Here is a 24,385-nt window from a genome sequence, read left to right as displayed (position 1 = left end):
CTTGAAGTCCTTTGTTGTGACTCTCCCAGACATGAGAAGGAGCGGGTGAGGCAAGGCACTGCTCAGGGGCTGTAAGCCAGCAGGCAGCAAAGGCTTCTGGGCAGCTCTAGGTGCTCAAACTCACTCAAATTAGACTTCTAAAAGTCAGTCAGTAGATATAAATACACATAAATATCAATAATAACCATCTGGTTTTATATATTCATCTCTGATGCATATCAATCTGCAATTCACTTTGATAGAGTTCTTTTCAGATGAAGTTGTTCTATGTGGTTATAACCCCTTTTTGAGTAGATTAGGGAAATCAAGGTATTCCTTGTAAGTTTAAACTTCATATGGATTGCATCAAAACTGGAGCATAGTCCAGACTCTGGCTTCTTGGCTGGGAGTGTTGTTAAAACAGCATCTGCTTTGTGTCACAGATTTAGCTGCTCTCACCCGCTGTGACGATGGACAGCGAGGTGCAGAGGGATGGCAGGATCCTGGATCTGATCGATGATGCGTGGAGGGAAGATAAATTGCCCTACGAGGACGTGGCCATCCCTCTGGTAGGTGAATTGCTACTTATCAATCTGAGTTAAGGCTGCTGCCTTCATCACAGTCCCTTCCAAGAAAAGGCACAGAGTGTGGCTCGTGGTGCGGCTAATTTGTACAAGAGGCTTCTGGATCTGACTCCTTCCTTGCCCTATATGCCAGTCATTCCTGAGTGCATGAGGACATGGATGCTTCTGTCCCTCATCCCCTGAGCACTTGCTGAATCCTCTCAGAACTGGAATGCCCTTCCCATTGCACTGTCCTGGGTTTGGCATCAGGGAGAAGTAGAATCATCCTTTCTCTCTGCTTCCCTTTCTCGTTCCTGGTGTTTGAGGTACTTTCCCGGTTGTTCGGAGAGCAGAGGATCAGTCTCACAGTTCCAGTCGTGGTTACACTTTATTTCCGCTTCCTGCAATACCATTAAAAGAAGCTGGACGTTTTCCTAAGTGTTTCAAAGCAGTCCTTTCCAGATACAGTGTTGCTGTTGGAAGTTCCGGGACAGCAGTGAAGGACTGGCAGGTGCCGCAGGACTCTTACCTGTGGTGCTGTGGCCAAGGCATGGCACCTCTCTTTTCATCCAGGGTACAGCTGCAAGGCCAGAGAGGGGCAGCAGGGGAAAAGCTACTGCTGATCCCACAGAGCCCAGAGCTAAAGCTTCAGATCTCCCACACTGACACCTTTCCTTGGCTATTTTGAAACTTACAGGGAAGTTAGAGGTAGGTGAGGATTTTCCCTTCCCTTTTTCTCTCTGGTACACGAGCTTTGCCCCAGCTAGCACAGACAAAGCAGCCATGGGGATTGTGGGGTTTCTTTCAGCAGAGAGACATTTCCAAATGTGTGACATGGTTCAAGCATTAGCCCTGCCACCACTGACTTTTCAGAGAGGGCGAGGAGCAGCTACACAACTCAGAATCTGTATGTACAGCACACACTTTCCTGCCAAGAGTTGGGCTTGAGGAAAGTGTCTTGCAGAAGCATGATTCTCAGCTAAACAAGCACAAACCCTTCTTTGCTTGGGATAACCTTTATTAGGCAAGCTGAGTATCATAAACAGGTTCCTTGCTGACAATTGCCTTTACCCGGAGTCCAAACATTACTGTGTCTTCCCTTAGAGCCATCTCGTGATGGCTTACAGTCACATACAGCTGACAGCCTCGGAGAAGGAAGCCTCACCAACTACCAATAGAAAGAAAGGCCTGGCTGTGGATATAAAGATCCCCAGAGATGGGATTGGCTCTGATCACGTAGGAGAAACAGCATGAATTCACAGGGGACTTACTCAGGGACATTGCAAAGGAGCAACCAGAATGGCTGTGAATGTGGTATTTGAGCCTGTCCTGAGAATCTGCTCCAGTGCTTACTCAAGACATTTCTGGGAACCCAAATGGGTTCAAATCATTCATGGTTTTCAAAGCTGAAACATTTTATTTAGCTTCTGCTGGGATTTCCAGAGGTCTAGAACTCAGAATTCCTGTCCAAATGGTATCTGGCAGAATAGCACACACTCAGTGTGACTACACCAATACAGCAAGACAGAGAACAAATAATAGAAGGAAGGAAAATGAAATCTCAGGTAAACTTTCCTTCCCTTTACTGTGCTGTGAGCAGCTCTGTGGCACATCTGGCAGGGGGTTCTGGCTTCTGCTGTTGATCCAGCACAGCTACACCTGACTCCAGCATACAGACAGGAAGGACTTCTAACCTGCCATAGGAAAGTAACATTTTAGAGAACCAGTTGTCTGCAGTATTTGTATTCTTGGCAACAGCAGAAGCAGCACACTGCAAACAAACAATGGAATAAATGCATTGTACTGTTATTTACTTACTTTGCATTTGCTGTATATTCTCCCTGACTGCATGTGCAGTCTGAGTGTATAGCAAGGCCCCAGGGTCCTGGAAAACAATTTACCTTTCAGATTAAGCACCATATTCAAATGAAAAGAATACTGTTCATGATGAGGCTCAGCAATATTTTTAAGTGGATCAGTATGTGTGATATTTATTGTTCAGAGGCACCCTCTGGTCTCGTTTGTGGGTTTTGTATCTATCCATACAAATCATAACAACCTGCTGCTTGCAGGAAGTGTATTACATGTGGAATGAATTCTACCTGTGTTTTGTTCTCAGAATGAGCTCCCTGAACCAGAGCAAGACAACGGTGGCACCACTGAGTCTGTGAAAGAGCAAGAAATGAAGTGGACAGATTTGGCTCTCCAGTATCTCCATGAAAACGTTCCACCTACAGGAAATTAGTGAATCAGTGGGATTTCATACAGTGGATGCATGAATGCAACATAAAAATATTTTTTGGCTGACCATTGCTGTCATAAGCTGCCCTAAGGAGGAAACAGCATTCTGGAAACTTTCAGATTCCAACAGTGGTTCTGCTCACAATGAAGAGTTTAAAATGCTTCTTTCTTGGATGTGAAATAGCAGAGGCTCTGACATCTCAGAGCCAAGTGCAAAACGTTTCATGCTTATCAGATTATTTCATGTTTTCTGTTAAACTGTTCTTAAGTTGGTGCCAATTCTGATCTTAAATGTTTTCTACACATGATTAAAAAGTTTTTACTGTCTAAAATTGCAATTGATTTCAAAGCTCACAGTGGGATTATTGTCTAGAGTTCTGTGTACAAAACCCAAGTAGCTGTGAGTTGTTGCCATCTTTAACAAGCGTGTGGCTGAGGCAGGATGTGTGGGGCAGGTGTGAAAGGTTGGTCAGCAGAATCAAGAGCAGGGAGTAACCTGTAAGCACTTGAATTCCTGCTCTCAGGATCTGATGGTGGTGGTGGACAGCATTTCCAGTGCTGATATTCTGGGAATGTTTGCCAATGTGTACAGCGAACAGACAGGCTAATTTATGCTGAAATGGTGGTTACTCAAAATCATGGTCTTCCAAGGGATGGTTGAGAGTTCCAAGGAAGAACCTGCCAGTCCTAGTGTAGGGCCTCTTGACATGTGAGCCACTCAGATGAGCAACCTCAGATGGGAAATGAAAATCAAAAAAACATGATGGGGAAAAGAAATGAGTAGGGCTTAGCTTCAGGCAACAAATTGTTACCTCTTTTTGTATTGAGATGAAAGGCAAGGCCCTCAAGGACCTTATTTTATCTCTGATTCTCAGATGTCTTTTGCAACAGGTAAAAGCCTTCTGTTCTTCATGTTCCACTGTTGGACCAATTCCATCTCACCATTGGCAGAATTTCTTGCTAAGGGAAAATATTTTGACAGAGTTTAGGATTACTGGTAGAGGTGAGAAAGGAGCTGGAAGGAAAACAATGTTTAAATTATATTCTTTTGTCAGTGCAGCAGAAAAAGCACTGTCCTGGAGCTTCCAGATCCACAAATGTTATTTGGTGTCTTTTTTCAGTGTTTATCATCTTCAAAATAACAAGCCCCAACTTTTGCCTGGGTGATTATCAAATGGGATCACAGCATGGCACATATTCAGTGAGACTCAGATTGTTGAGCTGCTTGACGCTGAAGAGCTCAAGGTGCTTGTGAAAGAATCATGCTAGACACATGCTCTGCCTCAAGTGTGATCCATGCCTGCACCAGAGGAGCAGCACACACTTGTGGGAACGGAAAGGAGCTGCAGACAGCAGGAAGAGTTAAGGATTAACCTGAGAATTAGCAAAGTCAAAAAGCTTAGTAAGTGCAGCATGGACCAAAGAACCAGCTATGCTGCTAGGAGCTCTTATAGTTCAGCTCCTCATTGGATCATCACAAAGGGAAAGAAAGCAGAGCCCAGGCTTAATGAGTTATTTCTAATCCCCCCCCACGTTCCCTTTCCCTGGCCTATGTTAGAAAGAATTTGCTAAGAAAACGCCAAGCAAAACTACCACCCTGCTTCTATCCAGCAGCCATCCCTGCTCCCTCCCTTCTCATCCCTTTACCAGCTCCCGACCACCCTCATTTTCCCAATTTTGCCACTATACCTTCCAGCTCCAATTTCAGACTTCCTTTCTAGCCCCTGATAGTTGTCTTTCCTTGGCAAACTCCTTCTTCCCATCCATCCAAAAAAAAAAAAAAAAAAAGCCTTCCTTACTTGAATTAGAGTTGAATTTATGAGATTCCAGCACGTCTGTGAGAAAATGTGGGAATGCCAGTTGTATGAGTGTTACCCAAGACAGCAGTTGCTTGGGAGCCCAGTGAAGAGGCAGACACCTTGAAGTGATACTTACCCTTTGTCACAACACAGTGCTGTGCCCCTGTCTCCTGCCTGAGGTGGTGACAGGATTTGTAGAAGGGATTCCAGACCATGGCACTCAGGAGAGCAGGAAGGACATGGGAGATATTAGGGTTCATCATGAAATCTTCAAAGGCAAGGCCCTGTGAAACCAAGTGCCAGCCCCACCCAGATGCTTATCAGACTTGCAGTGACATCCACAATCTTCCTGACATTCTTTGCAAAAGACAAATAGGCAATAATTTCCTTAGTTTCAACACGTGTAGTCAAATTGCTGCTTACAGCGTGATACCAACCCATTTGTGTCTTTGATTAGTCATCCCCCAAGGTAAACTATATTTAAATTAAAGAAACCTGCTAGAATAGAAAGTGCCCCACCTTCTTAAGAAGATGCTTCATTTGACTGGTCTTCATTTCTTGGCTGGTAACTTCCTCCTTTCACCACACCTACTGTTACTGGCAGAAAAAAAAAGCAAGCAAAGTGCTGTCAGAGCCAGCAGACACATGCCAGAGAAATTGTGGGATCCTTCAAAACTCTTACTTGTGGAAGTTTCATGTGGAAGTCCATATGCTGAGGCTGTGTGTTGTGTTCCTCTGCCTTTTGTATGGGGTGAAAACAGGTAAGAACTCAACCATTTGTTTTGAATGTTTTTGTCAAATATAACACATTTTCTGTGCTTTACAGCAACATGAATGTACCTGCCCTCTGCATTTACATTTACTGCACAGGTTTCTCACTAGCATTATTTATTTTGGCAAAGCAAATTACACTGGTTTCATGAATGTAGTCAGTTCTAAGAGTTCCAAATGGAAAACCAGAACTATTTTTTATTATCTTTTCCTCCCTTTGCAAATATTTCTCTTATATAAGTACTATCCATTGACACTGAAAATGTCATTCGAAATCTTCAGAGAATAATGATTTCTTCTCAGGGGTGTCATGTATGGCAGAGGCAAAGGATGAATTACCATTTATGAACAGCAAGCTCCATTTGATAGCCTCACAGCCCTACGAGAACAAACCTGTGTAACAATAAACAAATGTACTGCCTTGTGTTAGCATACACATGGGAGCAAGGCAAGTTACAGTTCTCTGCTTTGTAGGGAAAACAAACAGGGTTAAAAAAACTGTTCTTATAAATACTAACTTGTGTTTCATTGAGTCCTCTGGAGGAATCTCAGGGTTGCCTTTTACTTGGTTTGTTTGGTTAATACTGCATAAGAAATGCAGTCACGAGAAGTAGGAAAAGAGAATGGTGTGAAAAGGCACCAGTGAAATGCAGTGAGTTATTGAAGACCAGTTTAGGAGTGGAGGGCACACCCTCTCTCTGGAAAGGTGATGGAAATCTGCACCACTAATGCTCTTGAGATTCGTGGTGTGGTAATCAAGTGTGCTTAAAGGGGGATAAAGATATTGTTGATGGTTAAGACCAGTCTGATGTACAGACACACTGTACAAAGCCCAGGCAAGGTGGCAGGGGCTGGAGGGCCAGAGCTCCTGCAGACAGAGAAGCAGTGACACCCTCAGCTGAGCTCCATGCAGGTGCTCACTGTCCTCTGTGTCCCAAGGACCACAGCTGGGACAGCCACACATCCAGCCAAGTGACCACTGACCCACTGAGGTGATCTGTTGGAACTTCCCTTTGCAAGAGGACAGGCTGGTAAAAACCTCAGCTGCTACTTTATTCATGCAGACAGCTCGGTACCACAGCCCCAAAATGCCACCATGGCAAACCCTGCCTGTCCATAGGATCAACATCAAAGAAAAAGCATCCAAACACCATCTCCTAGAAAGGAACGAGAGACACCAGGGGAATGCAGGCCTGAAGAGCACTGACTGCAGTAAATACCAGGAGTCTGCCTGGGACTGTTCCACTCCCTGCAACACTCCCACCTGGGAGTACCTAATTTCAGAATATATATATGTATGTATATATATACACATATATATTTATATATATATAAAACTTCAGAACCAAGTTCTTCTGGAGATGACTCCACTGCGGCAATAGCACCTTGGAGGCTGATCTCAGGCTCGAGACCAAACGTGTCCAGCTCCCTGGCAGGTACATGGATTTAATACATATTTATGCTCCCTCCTACAGGTTCTGACAGATCAGAGCATCTTGCCCAGCAAACCAGTGTTTGCCTCCTATTTGACATATCAGAAAACAGAGCAGAAGGAGAATGGGGATGGCCAGAAGCTGTCTAGCAAGCTAAGGCAGGGTACTGGAATGCTGGGTTAATGGCCATGTTCATTGCCCTTTACTGGAGGGGAGTGATCTGTTGGACATGGGTTAAATACAGTGCCAGGGGATAAGTTTCTACCTCATTTATTTGCTTGCAGAGTAAATCTCACTAAGCCACTTGCCCCAGTCATCCTGAGTTTCAAAGACACTTCCAGCCCTTTGGGCAGGAGTCACTGTGATAGCTGAAGGAAGAGCAAAGCCAGGTTAACTGGCCCTCCTCATGTGTCAGGTTTTGAACACACGGTGATGAGGCTGGGATTGGCACCAGCTTGCCAGAAGAGAAGCTGGCAGGTTTCATCCCATTATTAGGACTGATTTGATTTTCTTAATCAAAACAGAACCAATCTAACAGACCTGGTGCAGATATAACAAGGCTCTTTATAACAAGGCCCTGTGTTAGGTATCAGCAAATGCTGACCAGCTCTTTGAAAGCACTTCTGTACCAGAAGGTTTGGGCTGTTCTGATGACAAACACAGTGATCCTCTGGGCAAGCCTTAGCACAGTGCAGGAGATACAGAAACAAATTAAGCAATCAGTGCAATCTTGCACCATATAGAAGTAATTCTTGCCAGGTATTTCTGCCTGTATTGCTACAGCTTCAGTGGCAGTAAAGATAATTAACAACACTATATAGTGCTACTATACAATAACTAAAACAATGCCTAGTTATTACTAAGACACACAGTTGTATTTTTTTAATGCTGCAGTAGCACCTAGAGGACAGTCACTGAGTCTCACTGTGTGACTGGTGTGCGTGAGCAAAAAATGTTAATTTTTCTCTGCTAGTTACTTTGGGATCTCCACAAGAGCAGTGTCACAGAACTCTTGCTGCTGTTTCCCTGGAGCATCTTGGCACTCTAAGAATGAGCTGAGAGCAGGCTGGACAGGAGGCAGCCACCCAGGTCACTTTTCCTCTTGGGAGCAGGGCCCAGAGTGACACTGCTCCTGGGAGCTCTGAGTGAAGCATTACAGAGGCAGGACACCCTGCATTCAAAGGCCCCTGATTTCACTGGGCCTGGCTGAGGGCTCATTTCCCACCACTCCTGTCACACCATTCATATGTTACCATAGGCTTTAAACAGGAAGGGCTCCGTGGATTTCAGATGTTAAAATTTATTTCTGAATTTATGGTGGCAATTAAAAATATTCAGTTATACTTAACTGCAACATCCTTTTAGCCTATTAACTTTTATTTCTAGAGCTCCTGGGGCTTCTACAAAGTAATTAGCAGAACTGTGGCAACTGAGCAGATTGTTTTATGTGCTGGGCACATAGCATTTATATCACTCTCATGCTCCTGATTTCCTGACGAGGAGAAAAGGGAAAGTTGCTCATAGAAACTGTGAGAGTTTCATCATTCACAAATTAAAATGCACAGAGCATTGGAGATTTGCTAGAGCATAATTAACTTACAGCTGCAGGTTTTCTAAACCCTGCTACCTACTGAACAGTCCTTTAAGCAACAAAGATCAGGGAGATTCCTCTAGGAACTGTAGCCTGAACAATTACTGCAGCCCAGGACATATGTGTGAGGGAGACACTCTCCCCCACAAGGCTCTTCAATAAGATTACGAGGATTTGAGGGAGAGGATTGTAAGCCAGGAAGAGGCTACTAAACCTGGGAGGGCCTTCATAAATAGTGTCTGTCTGGAGACAGTTATTCCATTCCCTGCCAGCGCTCTGTTGGAGACTGTATTGGGCTCTGAAGGCTCAGCTGCTGTTCTGCTGGAAAAGCAAAGAACAAAGACAGGCTTTCCAATGGCACAGGCCATCCCATCGAGCAGTACTTACATAAAATTCCATTACACTTCAGCTGTGTATAAAGCACAATTACCATCTCACAGACCCAAGGGTGCCCCATTTTGCAGTCTGGAATACCAGGCTGCATCTGCACATACAAATGAAGCCTTGAGCTGCCCCTCACCATGGCAAGACTCTCTGTAGCTTGGCAGCTCCAGGCTGGAGGTACAAACCAACCCCAAGGACACCTGTTTAGCTCTCCAGAGCACCAGAACCTCTCCAGAGCACCTGGGTGTGCTCACAAACCAGTACAGCAACCATCCCGCCTGTTGGTCTCTTAATACCTTCCTCACACCAGTGAGATTTTTGGACAGAGTCCCTGCCAACTCCCAGCTGCCACAGGAAGCAGGGCTGTGGTGTTTCAGGGAATGCTGCTCCAAAAAGGTGTGATCGCTCTCTTTGTTCCAACATAGCAAGAAAACCTAAGTTCCAAGGTAACTTCAGTCATGAATGTGAGAGTGGAGAGGGAGAGAGGAGACAGGAGCAGCCCCTGTGCTCAGACAACTCACAACACACTTTCCTGCCCTGTGCAGGGTTAGCAGGTACAACAGGCTAAAGAAAACCCCTTGGTGCCAAACTCCAATTGCCACTCTGCTCCTTTCAGATCCTCAGGAGACATGTCCTGCATTCACAGCCCTCAGCTTCGGGAATGCTTTGATAGGGACAGATCTGAAAGTGAAGCTGCTGCTCTACACCCGGCAGAACCCAACCTGTGCCGAGGAGCTCCACTCAACAGCCTCCAAGTACCTCAATGTGACCAAGAAAACGACCTTCATCATCCACGGGTACCGACTCACAGGCTCTGCGCCAGTCTGGATCCCTGACCTGGTACATCTCCTGCTTTCTGTAGAGGACATGAATGTCATCGTTGTGGACTGGAACCATGGGGCAACGACTCTCATCTACAACTATGCTTCTAGGAAGTGCAAAAGAGTTGCTGAGATTCTGAAGAAACTTATAGATGAAATGTTGGTAAGTTGGACACTCATGTGATGATACAGTCATTAAGTCACAGTATGTAAAGGGCACAAAGGAAGTGCTTAAACCAGCAGGATGTCTGGGAATAGAAACTCCTAAAAAAGGAATACATTAATTTTTGGAAGTGCATGTGTACTGCAATGCCAAATCCTACCCTTGGACTCGGTACAATGGTATTTTGCTGTCATATTCAGTTTACACTCTAAGTCTCTACATTTCTGGGTACAAAGCTCTCCAGACATGTTTTCCCATACATAGAAACTCTACTTCCACTTTCTGTATATCCAAAGGCAGTTTAAGGGGATAAGCTACAGTTCACAGCTCCTCTAAGGTGTTGCACAGGCAACGATGATGCTGGATCCTTAGGATCATGGTGTCTGCTAATTCCTTGCAGGAACCACATGTGGGGCAACTGGAATTGTACTCCTGGGGCCCACCAGTGGTTCCTGTCCACACTTGCAGTCATTGCCCCAGGAAAATGCAACCATTGCCCAAACTGTTCTCATTACAGCTCTCTGAGGTATAGGCCTCAAAAAGGAATGCTGCCTGCTCTGTGGGATGGTCAAAGGGGAAATATCTACAGAGTGGAACACTGGGAGATGTTACATTCCTCCTCCTAATTTTTGTTAAGTTTCTGAAAACACATGAGTACTTTTACATCTCAGATTGATGGAGCGTCCCTTGGCGCCATGCACATGATAGGAGTGAGCCTGGGAGCACACATCTCTGGCTTTGTGGGACAGATGTTTGACGGCACACTGGGAAGAATCACAGGTGAGCCCTCCTCCAGCAGTCCTCCCACCCCAAGGCAGGGCAGCCCGGAGCAAGGCGATGCCATGCCCATGGCTTTGTGCTGCAGGCCTTGACCCCGCGGGCCCCTTGTACAGGGGGACGGCGCCGAGCGAGAGGCTGGACCCCACGGACGCACAGTTCGTGGATGTCATTCACTCCGACACCGACGGTAGGTGACATTCCATCTCCCTCCTTTAGATGGAAACCCAGAGACTGACTGCAGCACGGGGAAGGGGGGCTGCAGGTGGGCGGCAGCGCTGGGGGTCCTGGCTCCTTTGGCCCAGGGGCACAGCGGGCTCCCTCACTGAGCCTCTGGGGCGCCACACTGCCCGCGCTGTCCCCAGCACTCCCTCAGGAGCTGCTGCTTTATTTGCATTCCAAAACGTGCTGCTGACACGGCAGTTATAACCTGGCCCATGACTTACAAGGACTTACTTAAGGAGCCAGTGGAGGAGGTCCTGCAGCACAGTCCTGCCACTGGTCCTGCCACTGGTCCTGGACACACCAACATCCCACCATGGGGTCAGGCTGCATCCGAGCACACAGCATTTCCAGAGCTGGTCCCACAGCTCAATGACTTGCATAGCAAACCAATTATCCCCAGCCGTGTTTCTCTGCATGATGCTTCCAGTCTCCATCCCACCTCTTAAGAGTTAGACTTTCCTCTAGGACAAATCTGGACTCTCCCTCAGCCCTGTCCTTTTCCAGACCCACCAGCCAGGCCAGTAGTGCAATGCTGAGCCCCACATGCTGCTCCCATGGCCACCCTACCCCTAACACTTGGCTTTCCCACCTAATTGCTGCCTCTCTTCTCCCAGCCCTTCCAGGAAGTCAGATTTCAGCAGGACAGCAACATCCAGGTTTCACATCCCTTCTCCTCTCCTGCACACAAGTGACACAAACCCCCACATTTTATACTGTTGCATGCACAGACTTATTTTAGGTAGTTGATACCACTGATAAAATGACCCAGCTGGGTCACAACTGTTTGGCCTGCTGCCTAAACAGAGGGATGACATTAGTATTCCTGTACAAGCAGGTATCTAAGAGCTAAATAAATACTAATTTTTCCAGTTAGGTTGCTATATTTCCTTCTTATGCATTTTACAATTTAATATTCCCTCCCTGAGCCCTGGTATTCCCTTTTACTAGGACTGGGTTACGGTGAAGCACTGGGCCACATCGACTTCTATCCCAACGGCGGGACTGACCAACCAGGCTGTCCACTGACAATATTTTCTGGTAACTAATCCTGCCCTGAATTGCACAAACCCTGACAAAATGTTTCCAATCAGAAAAAGAGGAGAAAGCCAGAGAATCATCATCACTGCTTAGAAAGTACATGAAATCCATATTCTGGGAAAGCCATGGCAGCAACTTCTCAGCACTGGCGTGACAGGCGTTTAGTTGATGTGCAGCAGGCAGAGATGAGAGTCAGGGCGACCTCTCTGTGCCTCTGTCACAGTGCAAGTGGGACTAACCCTCTGTGCAAAAAGTTATCAGGTAGATGCGTGCCTTCGTTTTGTGACTATGTCCAGAAAATCTGTGAGATTTTTTGTTTCTAATTACTTGTAACACACAAAACCCCAAGGACTGGCAAGGACCTGTTCAGAAAAGAGGTTCAAGATGAATGTGGAGCAGGCAGTTATCCCAAATCAAAGGCACCTTCCTTGGCAGTGACAGAAGGTGCAGTCTGGAAGGCACAGCCCTAGTCTTGAACAAAAGAAAGTTTTTTTTCCTTTCAGCCTTTTTTTCAGCAGAATTGGTTTGATGAAAGCTGGGTGAAGAAGATACAGAAGGAAATGCAGTATTGTGAATACAATCCTTATCAGACCCAAGAGAATCTACGTAGTAGAGCAGCCTGAGCTAAAAATCCCTAGGAAATGAGGCTTCACTGATTTTGCTGCTCATGCAACAACTCATTTTATTAGTTATGTCTTTCTAAAGATTGTTTTACACCAAAATGGAAAGTCACATGCAAAGCTAAAAGCAATATCCAGCTGTCAGGCCTGAGCTCAGAGAGGAGAGGAGAACACCAGAGACAGAACTTGATCCATAGTTGGATCCTCTGGAACTGTAGCAACCACACAAACAAATGTTTTTAAAACCAAAAAGACAAGAGGAAAAGCAAAGCAGACCCAGGCAGAGCTGAGTGCACTCAGAGGGAGAGGCTGCTGCCCACCTACTGTTCTGCCACAGCCCAGTGCTTCCCAGTGCAATTTGTTGGGTTCAGACTGGTCAGTGACTATCCACTGGTGTGTCCTGAGGCATGAGGATTGCTAATGAAATATTTCTTCCCTGTATATGATTAAGGATTGCGGTATTTTAAATGTGACCACCAGAGGTCTGTTTTCCTGTTCCTGTCCTCCCTGACACAGAGCTGCAATATCACCACATACCCATGCAACTCGTACAGGAACTACAGGAATGGCAAATGCACCAGCTGCAAACCCTTCTGGCCCATGCCATGCCCCATCCTAGGTAAGGATCCAGGGAACGTCAATCCATCCTGAATACTGAGCTGCCTGTGGGCACCGTAACTCAGAGGGTGAAGTTTTGCTGGAGGACTAACATAACATGGTGCTTTGCAAAAGCACCGAAGTTATTTCCACTGAGGTCTTTGAGGTCTCTCAGGCCTGCTCCTTTAATGTCACATAATGTTATGATCTAGAACAGAAATCTATAGGTAAAGAATCCAGAACTAGAAAAGCCAAAACTAGAGTTGGGATCTTTATGCTAAAGTCAGAGAAACAGTGCATTAAAGTCCCTCAGTTGCAGAGGTTAAAGGACAGGGGCCTGTTCTTGCTAAAATAAGATTTACAAGTAAATTCCCAGCACCACAAATGCCTCTGTGCTCTAAAATGAATGGCAAATGGGTGAACAAAGGGAATTCTGGATTTGTCTGCCCCAGCCTGGGTGTGACAGCCCAGCCTCAGGCTGGCAGCTCTGAAATGTCGATGCTAAAACACCTGACACTTCCAGAAAGGAAGTGGCAAAGCCAAGGGGATAATTTTCATTCTGCACTGCAAAATGAAACCCTTGGCCATGGACAGCAGATGTGGAAAAAGATCAGCTTGAAGAAAGTGCTGAACAGTGACCAGGCATATTCAATTCTAAGCCTTTGGATTACAGGAGGATGTGTGCCAGTGCTACTTGGCAGCTGGCACACAATGCACTATTTCTTAAATACTTGCTTATTTTCAGCCATTTGGTGGCTCATCTACCTGTGCAGTAACCTGGTTTCATTTTCAAACTGTCACCTGCAGGTTATTATGCCTATGAGTGGAAAAGCTATTTAACACAACAGAGCCATCCAGTGACAAGTATGTTTTTCGACACAGCGGACAAAGAGCCATTTTGCAGTGAGTAACTGAGATTTCTGGGATTATTTTTCTTTGTGCATTGCCTCTGTCAGCAGCAGCCCAGCAGAGATAACTATTTGCTGGTGGTGTTATAGCCAGCATTTTAGAAACTCCAGTGGATGCTGGATGGAATTATGTCCATCTGTGGTTTGCCATAACCTTCTTAAACTGCCAACCTGTCCAGTGCTGGGAAAGCCAACTTGCTTACAGTTCTAGGAAATTGGCTGAGAACTTTCAAATTAAGTATAAAAGTTCCCAAATCATGTTTCAAAACAACACACTGTTCTTTTGTGAAAGTAAGAGATGTGTGGGAATGATAAGAGAGAAAGACAGGCTGTGCAGGTGAAAAGGCTACCCTGGAGAAAAGTGAGAGGTACAGGGAAAAGAAGAGAATCTGTGGAAAAAAGGGTTTCACCAAGGTGAAAAGTTTCATCTCATCCCTGTGATTACCAACAAACCAGGGCATGGCATGGGCTGGGATTACGGCCTGAGCTCCAGTGCTGGTCAGCAAGTGAATTCAGACTCACAGATGAAAGAACAGGAAATTCTGCTCTGTGACAGAGAGGACAGATATGAAGAACAGAAATGGAGAGGTTCAGAGGGGGACCGAAGAAAGAAATACAATCTGGGAGTGAAGGGGGAAGGCAGGCAGTGAAAGGTAGTGTGCTGGGAACCATACAGAGAGGCCATCCTGCATGGATAACCCTTGCTGCAGTGCTCTTCTGACACCTCCTAGTGTTTCTGGTTGAAATCTCTGCAAAGGGAGATGGAGAGCAGGGAGGAGAGAGGGATTTTCAAGATAAACTGTCCATTCTCTACCCACAGCTCTGCTCCCAGACAGTGCACAGCCTGGGCAGCAGATTGAGCCCACAGGGTTTAACCCCACTCGCTCTTTCTGTCATCAGTCTATCACTACTTGGTGGATATTGTCACATGGAATAAAGACACCAGGAGAGGCACCTTCAGCATCATGCTAGCTGATGAAGATGGGAGGAAGGCAGAATCAAAAGTTAATCCGTAAGTCTTACTGGTCTGAGCTTGTCTAAGTGTTAGTGCATCCCTTGGTACAACTGCTTCTGGGAGGAGGTGACACATCCTCCCCTGATTTCTCTGCTGATGCTTGCTAGTGCACACGGGATTTCCTGGCCCTATGGGATTTATTGGCCCTAAGGGATTTCCACAGCCTCCCCCAGCACACAGCCCTGACAGTTCAGCCTTTTGGTTTGGGCCCTCCTCTGTCATCTTAAGGATTGAAGTGGACAATCTCAGCCAGCAGCACGCCTGCCCTAGGCTTCCGCTAAAGCAGAAGGAAAAACATCTCCCCCTCTTTCCTTCCTCTCACAGGGAGTGTTCTGTTCTAGTTCCCAGTGCCTAAGACAGCTGGGGATTAACCTGGGCCTGAATATCTCACACTCAAAATCAATTCATTCCACTCAGAGAGACAAATTAATGGTGTTTATGTGACATGCAAATTCCTGATTGATCTGAACTACACTTCAGCCAAACAAACCTGCACAACTAGTTTTTCCAAGTTTCTCTAAGTGCATATTCCCTCAGGCATATCTGGTATCTGCTTGCACTGGAGCAATCAGCATCATCCCAAGGCCAGTGCAGATTTCATGCATGTCTCAAATTGACTCAGTGTTCAGGCCTGCACAGACAGCCAGGTACAAATATCACATGGGTCTAGTCCACTTGGGATCAAAGCAGAATCACAGTGAAAATTCTGTTTTGGGACCAAATGGCATCCAATCTCTGCGTCCCCACTTCCACCCCAAAAAAGTGAGGGCAGAAGTGGCTGGGGAGGTTGTCACCTGGAGACCTGAATCCATACCCATTTCCTGTAAATCAGAAACTAATCACAAGCTCAGGCCTCCTCCCCCAGCCTGTTTCTAATATTACAGTGACTACATTAAACCCAGTGCTATTCCCTTGGTGACTCTGACACTCTCTCTCGTCTGCTTTACCTATAGAGAAGCTGCCACCTTCCAGCAGTACAAACAAATCACTTTGCTCATTGGGTTTGACCAGGATCTTGAAAATGTGGAAAGAATTTCCTTGACATTTTCCACGGGATCTGTCATTGGTCCAAAATTCAAACTCAGGATTCTCCAAATGAGGTTCCACTCACTGACAAACCCAGAAAGGTGAGCAGATGTTTACAAACAGTTTCTGTTGGTGCAGACTGGACAGAAGTAAAGGAATCTTCCTGGCCTGGTTGAGTATATGCAGAAGAATTAGATTTATTTTACATTTAGTAATTCTCACATGCATATCTTGGGAATAAATTCCTCTTCAATGGAATCCCACAGCTGAATACTTACTTGAACACAGAGGCTGCACTGGGAACATGTCACATGTGATGTGACTCTGACGTGGCCTGACACCTTAACCTTTGGTCAGGAAAATTATCTTTGGGAAGCTGCCCAGGCCTGAACTCTAGGATGAAGGGAAATGCAGCACTCTGGGAAGAACAGATGTCCAGCCCCAAATACACATTTCATATCCCAGTCAATTTGTATGGCTAGTGAAGCAGGGAGATTAATTTACTCCTGGAATTCCAGCAAGTGGGAGCTGCTGGCTGCTTTGCCCCAAAGCCCTGGCTGGTGCCCACAACATCAGGGGGCACCTCTCAAGACATCGCTGACGAGATTTCTAACACCTCATTAGCCTCTGTTTGCTCTGGTGTCCTACCCTTCAGCTTCCCACCTCTGGAGGCTGGGAGCTCTGCCTGAGCTCAGCAAGCACAGGATCTCTTATGCTGGCCTTGTGTGCAAGGACACTGGACACCACACCATGCTTTGAGTTTGGCTTAAAACAAGGCTGGAAGATCACAGGGTCAGGAGGGTGAAGCAAGCAGACATATAGAGCTGCAAAACATGTTTCTTTGCATTTCATGAGGTCTGCTACCCTTACCCTAGCCTTGGAAGAAGGGAAAGATTGTGTACATCTACTAAACAATGTCCTGCAGCTCTCCCTTGCTGCCACTGTCTCCTGTCCTGTCCCACACCTCCACAGTCACTTCCATTTAGTCCTGTAAAAAGCAGACACAAATGCCCTAATATTTAATCACAGGATGCTGTCTCTCCCTGATGAGGGGCTGCCACAGGCCATAAACACAGTTCAGGATTTTCAACACATCATCTAATCGGTCATTGCCACAGGGAGGGATGTCCTGCCCTCTCCCCTTCCCTGTTGCTCAACTCACTACACAGGGCTAATGTTCATATTTCCCCAGTGAAAGCCCAAGTATTTCCTCAGTATTTTTGGCTAGCTCCAGACCAGATCTGTGTTTGGACCCAGGTCAGAGCAGTGGCAGAATTTCTATGCCTGGAGCAGGGAAGGAGCAAGAACAGGAGGTGGGCTGGAAGGACCACCTTGTTTGGTGGACACAGGTGTGTCCACCAAAGGGAACCACAGACTCTGCAGTTAGTGCCTGTTTGTTTGCTGGATTTTTTGAGACCCTTTGTTTCCACAAGCAAAAGATAACGTAGAATAGAATGGTAAAATGCTCAAGGTATCCCTGGCTTAAAGCCAACCTCACTTCAGGTGGACTTGGAGCCAGTTCTCTTCTCATCTGAGAAGATGATTTATTTTATGTAGGCCTCCAGCAGGTGAGGAGATGACAGGGAAAAAACAGACAGAAATAAGTGCCGCCTTTTCACTTTTGGCCGCGTTTTCGTACAGACCCCAGCTGTGCCGATACGACCTGGTCCTGACTGAGAACACCCAGAAAACCTTCAAGCCCGTGCCGTGCTGAAGCAGGAGCCGAGTCCCGAGGACGCTGTGCCCGGAGGGGGCAGAGACATTTCATCGCCGTGCGGGGACTCACCTGCTGGGCCCCGGGCGCCTTCAGTGGGGACCGGGCAGCGGGACCCGCTGTCCCCGCAGCGCACGAACGGGCTGGGAGAGTGGCAATAAAACCATGGCAGCGCGTGGCTTTAAAGCGTGGCTTTAAAAGGGGGGCTTAAAGCGAGGGTTTCAAACGGGGGTTTAAGGCGTGTGTCGGCGGCTGAGCCGGCTGGGAGCCCTCACCAGCAGCAGGTGCCAGCAAGTGCCACGATCGGCCCGCTGCCCTCACGGGCCCACGCCCGCCATCGCGGCCCCACCCTTCGCAGAGGCCCCGCCCCGCGCCTGCGCACCCGGCTCGGGGCGCTGAGGGCGGCAGGGCAGGGCAGGGCCGGGCCGGGAGGCGCCGGGTTCGCTCGGCTCGGCTCGGCTCGGCCCGGCGGCGGCCCCGACCCGGGATGTGGCGGCGCCCGGCTGGGCTCCTGCTCGTCTTCGCGGCCGCCACGGCCGCGCTGTGGCTGCTGTCGGTGCGGCTGAGCGCGGGGCAGACGCGCAGGTGGGTGTGGGCGGCCGGCGCTGCCCGCGTGTCCCTCCTTCCCCCGGGGCTGCCCGTGCGTCTCTCCCCTCGCAGGGCGCTGCGATTCCCGGCGGACCTGGAGGAGCTGCGGGATCTGGCCGAGGCGCTGCGGGACTACGAGCGACAGCACCGGGGCGCGGCGCTGGCCCTGTTCTGCGGCGCGTACCTGTACAAGCAGAGTTTCGCCATTCCCGGCTCCAGCCTCCTGGTACGGGGAGGGCGGCGCGGGGCGAGGGGCCGGGGACTCACGGATCGGGCAGAGGAGCCGGAGGGACCCGACCGGGCCCGCACCTGAGCAGGAGTAACCCTTCGTAGCAGTACGGGTCGGGGCTGACCTGCTGGAGAGCAGCTCCGCTGGGAAGGATCGGGGAGTGTTGGTGGATAATGTGCCCCGAGGGCCAGGAAGGCCAGTGGGACCCTGGAGAGCACCGCGAAGAGCGTTGCCAGCAGGTCAGAGAGTGATCCTGCCCCTCTGCTCAGCCCTGTGAGGCACAGCTGGAGTGCCAGGTCCAGGTCTGGGCTCCTCAGGAAAAGAGAGACAAGGAGGAGAGGCTCCAGGGGAGGCCACAAAGAGGTGCAGCTGGAGCATCTCTCTGATGAGAGATGGTTAGTCTGGAGAATATTGAGAGGGGATCTAATTAATGCATGTGAATATCTCCCAGGGGTGTCCGAGGATGGTGCCAGACTCTGTTCAGTGGTGCCCAGCAACAGGACAAGGAGCGATGGCTATAAAGTAAAACACAAGAAGTTTCACCTCAATATGAGAAAGAACTTCCTTCCATGGAGGGTGGGAGAGCACTGTGAGCAGCTGCCCAAGGGAGGGCAAAGTCTTCTCTGGAGACATCCCAAACCCACCTGTTCCTGTGTCACCTGCTCTGGGTGACCCTGCCTTGGCAGGGCATTTGGACTGGATAATTTCCAGAGGCTCTTTCCAACCCTAACAGTTCTGTGGTTCTGTGACACACTGTGTCCCCCAGGCCTCACTCCATATTGTCCCCACAGAATGTCCTGGCTGGAGCACTCTTTGGGCCATGGACGGGGCTGGTGCTGTGCTCAGTGCTCACGTCTGTGGGAGCCACCCTCTGCTACCTGCTCTCTGCAGCTTTTGGCAAGCAGCTCATAGTCCACTTCTTCCCTGAGAAGGTGGCTCTGCTGCAAGGGAAGGTAAGAACTGGCAGTTCTGCTGACAGCCGTGATGGCCCTGGGCCAGGCTGCTCTTGGGGTGACAGTGAAAACGAGTGTCTGCAGGGGATGCTCCAGGCCTGCTGAGGGCACAGTCTATGAGCAGGCTGCTCTCTTGGAGCAAATCTGTTGGCAGAGGGGCTGCCAGGAAAATCCTGGATCCTAAGGAAAAGCAGATGTGAAAAAAAGGAGAGATGGGGAAGCCCCTGTGCTCCAGAACTGCCTCCATCCATCCCATGCTGTGTTGTACAACGAAGGTGGTTCTGCTCTCGACTTCCTCATCTTTCGTTCTGGTGAGATCCCATTTCCACCCCTTCTTTGAAGAGGGCTGGCTCACCATTAGGCTCCCATACATACATAGTATTGCTGCTTTCCCTCAGTTCCGAACTGATGTTACACTGTGGCATGTTAGAAGAAAAATTCACTCCAGTATGGTGGCCATTTGAATGTTACTGCTGCTTGAGGAGCAGGAATGATATGGAATGTTTCTTTTGGCAGGTAGAAGAGAACAGGAGCTGCTTATTTTTCTTCTTGTTGTTCCTGAGGCTGTTCCCCATGACACCAAACTGGTTTCTGAACCTCTCGGCTCCCATTTTAAACATCCCCATGTCCCAGTTCTTTCTCTCCGTTCTCATTGGTAAGGCCTGGGGACCTGGCCTGAGGGGACAGTGTGACACTGCTGCTCTTGGTATCACTGAGCCAGGGAGGGCAGAGCTGGGACTCTGACCCTTTGTCTGTTTCCTCTGTGCTGCCCTTGAGCATTCTGTAGGTGTCCCCAATGCTGCAAATTGTGCTTTACACCTGGTTCTTTCTGTTACAAGCACAAACCCCTGTGTCTGTGTAGTGGCTGTACATTAAAACAGTGAGTTCCACCTCACATGAGGAAGAACTTTCCGTGGAGGGTGGCAGAGCACTGGAACAGCTGCCCAGGGAGAGCATGGATTCTCCTACTCTGGAAACGTTCTAAATTCCCCTGGACACATTCCTGTGTCACCTGCTCTGGGTAACCCTACCTTAGCAGGAGGGGTTGGACCGGATGATCTCCAGAGGTCCGTCCAACCCTAACAATTCTGTGATTTCTGTGTCTGGCTTTGGGCATATTTAGCTAGTTTCTCTAGGAGGAAACTAACAGCTTTTTTCTGCTCTGATTCCTTCAGGCCTTACACCATATAATTTCATCTGTGTGCAGACAGGGGCCATTCTGTCCCAAATCACCTCTCTGGATGCCATCTTCTCCTGGGACACACTGCTCAAGCTGCTGGCCATGGCTGTGGCTGCGCTGATTCCAGGGACCCTCATCAAGAGATACAGCAAGAAACACCTGAAGCTGGATGGCGACAAGCAAGCTCAGACATTAAATGGCAGAAAGAGCTTGTGATGGCTTAGGTGCCCCAGTTTTGGGGTAAAAGCTGCAGGACTCTCTTCCCAGGGGTTATATTCTGCATGCTCTGTGTCACCAAGGAGAGTGGCAATTTTTAATCATCCTTCTCATCTCAGAGGAGGTGTCTGTTCTTATTTTTAATGAATGTTTATCTGTGCATGTACCTGCACTGAGAGAGAGATACAGGGGCTTTGTGAATACTCAGTTAATTTGCCTGTTTCATTTAAATCAGTCTCCTGTGTGCCTGAGGCTGTGGGGAATAAAAGGAGGAGTATTGGCATCCTGTGAGGCAGGCAAACCAGAACCCAGCTGTGGATCACTGGCCAAGCACAACCCTGTGGGCTGTAGGCAGGCCCTGCTCCCTCCAACTCCAGACAGATTTAGCATTTTTGGCCTGAAATAATGAGCCATGTGCTCCTGTGCTCCAGTGCAGCTGTACAAGCACCAAGTTGAGAAAATAATGGTGTTTCAGGGTGCAGCTGTAGAAGATTCTTCTTTGATTCCCACGTTAAATCAGCACAGTCTGCAGCAAAATGCTCAGGATCTGAGCTGCCTGAATCAGTCATGTCAGAGCACTTGAGACAGCTTCTCTGGTCTGCCAGTGGCTGCTACTCCCCATAAAGCATAAAGGGGAAAAGAACAGGAATGGATGTACCTGACTGGCAGAGATTTGTCCTTGAAAAGCACCTTGAAACCCACACATCTGCTCCTGTATAACTAGGAGGATTCCAAATAGAGTTGGGCTCGGTCCCAGTTGTGGGGAACGTAGGATACCAGAATGGTTTGCGTTGGAAGGGATCCTAAAGCCCATCCTGTTTCACCCCCGTCATAGGCAGGGACACTTCCACTATCCCAGGTTGCTCTAAGCCCCATCCAGCCTGGCCTGGGACACTTTCAGGGATCCTGGGACACTTTCAGCTGTGGGCAACCACAGCTTCTCTGGGCAACCTTTGCCAGAGCCTCAGCACCCTCCTCCCCCCAGGATGATACTCTGCTCTTGGGGTTTTGGCATTTGCTCTCCATGAGGAGATCCACTTAGAGGATAAAGTAACCTTCCAGGTATGGAAAGGGGCAGATGGGAGACCCCAGAGCAAAGCTTCATGACATCATCCCAAAGTCCATGAGAGCCCGTTCCCACATCACCAGACCAGCCTGCAGTATTGAAGTACACTGGCTTTTTATTCCATGCATTGTTTGCTTTGATAGTCATTCTTGTTTCCATCACTGTACACTGGTCAATACAAAAAAAATCAAGTTTGTCTCAGGAATCCACAGAGCAGGGAGGAGGGGATGAACACTACTGGACAGGGCCAAGATGAAATGGGTACTTAACACGACAGTGGGGAGGGCAACATTCAGCTCTGGGAGAAAATCTAGGCTAGTGTTCAGGAGCTGTCAGCAGCCAGGAGAACTGGATCAGGGTACTCGGGATGCTGGAAAGGAAACCCACAGTTTACTCCAGCCCTGGAATGCAGTGTTACTACAAGGAGTAAGCAGGCTCACCCACACCTCTCGACCCCAGACCCTGCCAGGAGAGGAAGTGCAAGGAACCGCAGCAGAGGTGCCCATACAGCGATGTGGGGACTGTGTCTGTGCAATCCCAGGGGAGTGTCACTAAGGAAAATCCTACAAAACCCCCCCAGAACTGACAGCAACCATCCCGGGAATGTGGGGGTGCTGAGCCCCACACACAGCGAGGACATGGGACGTGTGTGCAGGGGAGGCTGGGGTGGCACCTCCATGGGCGGGGCAAGGGGCTGCCCTAGTGGCATTCCCAGAGGGATGCAGGGTCGGGAGCAGCGGGAGGAGCAGCGACACTGGACTGGAACAGTGCAATGACCCGGGGGTGTGAGAATTAAGCTAAATGGGGCAGGCTAGAGGGGGCAGCTCTGCTTGCCCAGGCTGCAGAGCATGCCAGCATGTCCCCAGGCAAGGATGGGGAGGGATCAGCTGCATCCAGGACAGCTGGCCCAGAAGGGTCTCAAAATCCCAAACACCAAAGCTCTACAAGCCCAGTGGAGCTTCATCCTATGGTGGAGCCTACAAAGAGACCACAGGTACCCAAATTCCTCTGGAATCTATTTGTCAGGGACTGGACCACCACAGGCCGGAGGCCCTGGGGACAGTGACAGGCCTGAGCTGGAGGCAGCTCTGCTTTGGGGCTATTTGTGGGACCGCCTAAGGATACCAGTGCTGCCCAGAGCCTGCCAGGTTTGAGAAAAGTCTGTGCAGGGGCACAGGGCTTGGCATCCTCTGATAGAGACACCTGATGGCAGTTCTCCACCTCTCTTTGCACCACAAGGTGTTATGTGCACACAGTTCTCCACTGCTAAATTCCACACCTTGGCTTCCAGCCTCCTGAGTAACCATCTGCATCTCCAAACCCCCTCTCACACCACAACAGCAAGGCCATCTCTGGCCCTGCCGGCTCCTCCTGCCACTGGCCAAGAGACAAAGAACATGGGGGAGAAGAAACAGAGTATGGGAAGAGAGAGGGAAGGAGCCAGGAAAGAGCTTCACTCCTCACAGGGTTCTGCCTCTGCCCAGAGCAGGGTGAGCACATCACTCCCTCTCCAGGAGCCTGTTTGGTCCTGTCCAGGTGATCCACTACATGGACCCACTGCCCAGGGCAACTGCCCTCCTCCCTGACATCGTTTTGGATGCTCTAGCCAGGGGAACTCTTGTCACAGTTACTCACTTTGTGATCAATTCAAAAGCCCCTCACTCCCTGACCACCCTTCCCACATTCCCACCAGTTCAGTGGCTGCCAACCATCATGCCAACATGAGCAAACTGCAGCTGTGCCCACGAGGAACCTGACTGCAGCCATCCACCCCTCTCTGTTCTCTGCCCTGGAGTAACAGCATCCCTGGAAATCACGAGAGGCAGCAACTCCTGACAGCCGCTGAGCCCAGCTCTGCTCCCACCCCTCTGGCGAGCAGGGAGAAGGTAACGTCACACACAGAGATTACAATTGTGCTAGCGGTGAAGCCAACCTTCTGATCTACAGAAACGATAATAAATAATAAAATAACATCATAACTTAAGATCTTTCTGTAGTCCAGCTACAAAATTTAAAAATATGGGATAATTTAACTCATACAATACTGCTCTCTGTATAAGTAAGACATTTTCCTTCACTTTGCCATGAGGCTATAAATTACCACAGTTAAGTTCAAACCATTATTTTAACATAAAATGTAAACAAACAAAGCAACAGAAGTACCTGTCCATGGTCCATTCCTGCCGTTCACCTCTGGCTGGCCATGCCAGCCAGCACACTGGGAAGGGCAGAGGGAGAGCTCTTGCAGGGACATCAACTAGGGAAGGGGGGGGAAACGTGCTCTATCGTTTTGTTCTCTTTCAATATTGTTTTAGAAGAGTAGTGTTTGAAGGGAAGGCACTATGAGTTCTATCAGAAAACAAATTTTTCTCATCTGCCAATGCCTCAGCCTGTCACATACCAATACTATCCTCACTTGCACCTGCAGAGTTTCAGCTTGGAGGAGAAACAGAGGCCTCGGGGCACACCCGAGACACAGCAGTGCCAC

General features: G+C 48.6%; 4 protein-coding genes across 8 annotated transcripts in view; 3 read left to right on the top strand and 1 right to left on the bottom strand.

Moving 5' to 3' along the window:
• The window catches only part of CEP63 (centrosomal protein 63), a 121,264-nt gene extending 103,398 nt beyond the window's left edge, over positions 1 to 17,866 (bottom strand). Inside the window, exons 1-3 of one of the 3 annotated variants that reach the window (XM_068201127.1) lie at positions 17,738 to 17,866; positions 3,596 to 3,743; positions 2,361 to 2,427 (exon numbers count right to left, since the gene is read on the bottom strand). The gene's annotated coding sequence lies outside the window, so the exon portion shown is untranslated. Of the gene's footprint in view, positions 1 to 2,360; positions 2,592 to 3,595; positions 3,761 to 17,737 lie in introns of those variants that run through there. The other 2 variants (XM_068201128.1, XM_068201129.1) reach the window with 2 other exon arrangements.
• Positions 173 to 3,115, top strand: ANAPC13 (anaphase promoting complex subunit 13). The gene is made up of 2 exons (XM_068201141.1): positions 173 to 548; positions 2,662 to 3,115. Exons 1-2 carry the CDS (start codon positions 450 to 452, stop codon positions 2,785 to 2,787), a joined length of 225 nt encoding a protein of 74 aa, XP_068057242.1. The 5' UTR covers positions 173 to 449; the 3' UTR covers positions 2,788 to 3,115.
• Positions 4,815 to 17,672, top strand: LIPH (lipase H). Its single transcript, XM_068201140.1, has 10 exons — positions 4,815 to 5,343; positions 9,378 to 9,745; positions 10,417 to 10,525; positions 10,611 to 10,712; positions 11,696 to 11,785; positions 12,857 to 13,024; positions 13,810 to 13,905; positions 14,811 to 14,922; positions 15,879 to 16,052; positions 17,593 to 17,672. Exons 1-10 carry the CDS (start codon positions 5,292 to 5,294, stop codon positions 17,663 to 17,665), a joined length of 1,344 nt encoding a protein of 447 aa, XP_068057241.1. The 5' UTR covers positions 4,815 to 5,291; the 3' UTR covers positions 17,666 to 17,672.
• A 188-nt stretch (positions 17,867 to 18,054) lies between the features above and the next one.
• TMEM41A (transmembrane protein 41A) lies at positions 18,055 to 21,138 on the top strand. 3 transcript variants are annotated; one of them, XM_068201121.1, is made up of 5 exons: positions 18,055 to 18,250; positions 18,326 to 18,479; positions 19,274 to 19,435; positions 19,952 to 20,090; positions 20,611 to 21,138. In XM_068201121.1, exons 1-5 carry the CDS (start codon positions 18,153 to 18,155, stop codon positions 20,829 to 20,831), a joined length of 774 nt encoding a protein of 257 aa, XP_068057222.1. In that variant the 5' UTR covers positions 18,055 to 18,152; the 3' UTR covers positions 20,832 to 21,138. The 3 variants fall into 3 exon arrangements, with proteins under 3 accessions (XP_068057222.1, XP_068057223.1, XP_068057221.1); XM_068201122.1 differs by lacking the exon at positions 19,952 to 20,090 and having other exon boundaries at positions 18,060 to 18,250; XM_068201120.1 differs by having other exon boundaries at positions 18,062 to 18,479.
• The last annotated feature ends 3,247 nt before the right edge of the window (positions 21,139 to 24,385 follow it).

This window comes from Anomalospiza imberbis, chromosome 10, assembly GCF_031753505.1.
Source record: "Anomalospiza imberbis isolate Cuckoo-Finch-1a 21T00152 chromosome 10, ASM3175350v1, whole genome shotgun sequence".
NCBI classification, from domain to species: domain Eukaryota; kingdom Metazoa; phylum Chordata; class Aves; order Passeriformes; family Viduidae; genus Anomalospiza; species Anomalospiza imberbis.
Note: the sequence above shows the minus strand (reverse complement) of the source record. Positions and strands in the feature narration are given on the sequence as shown.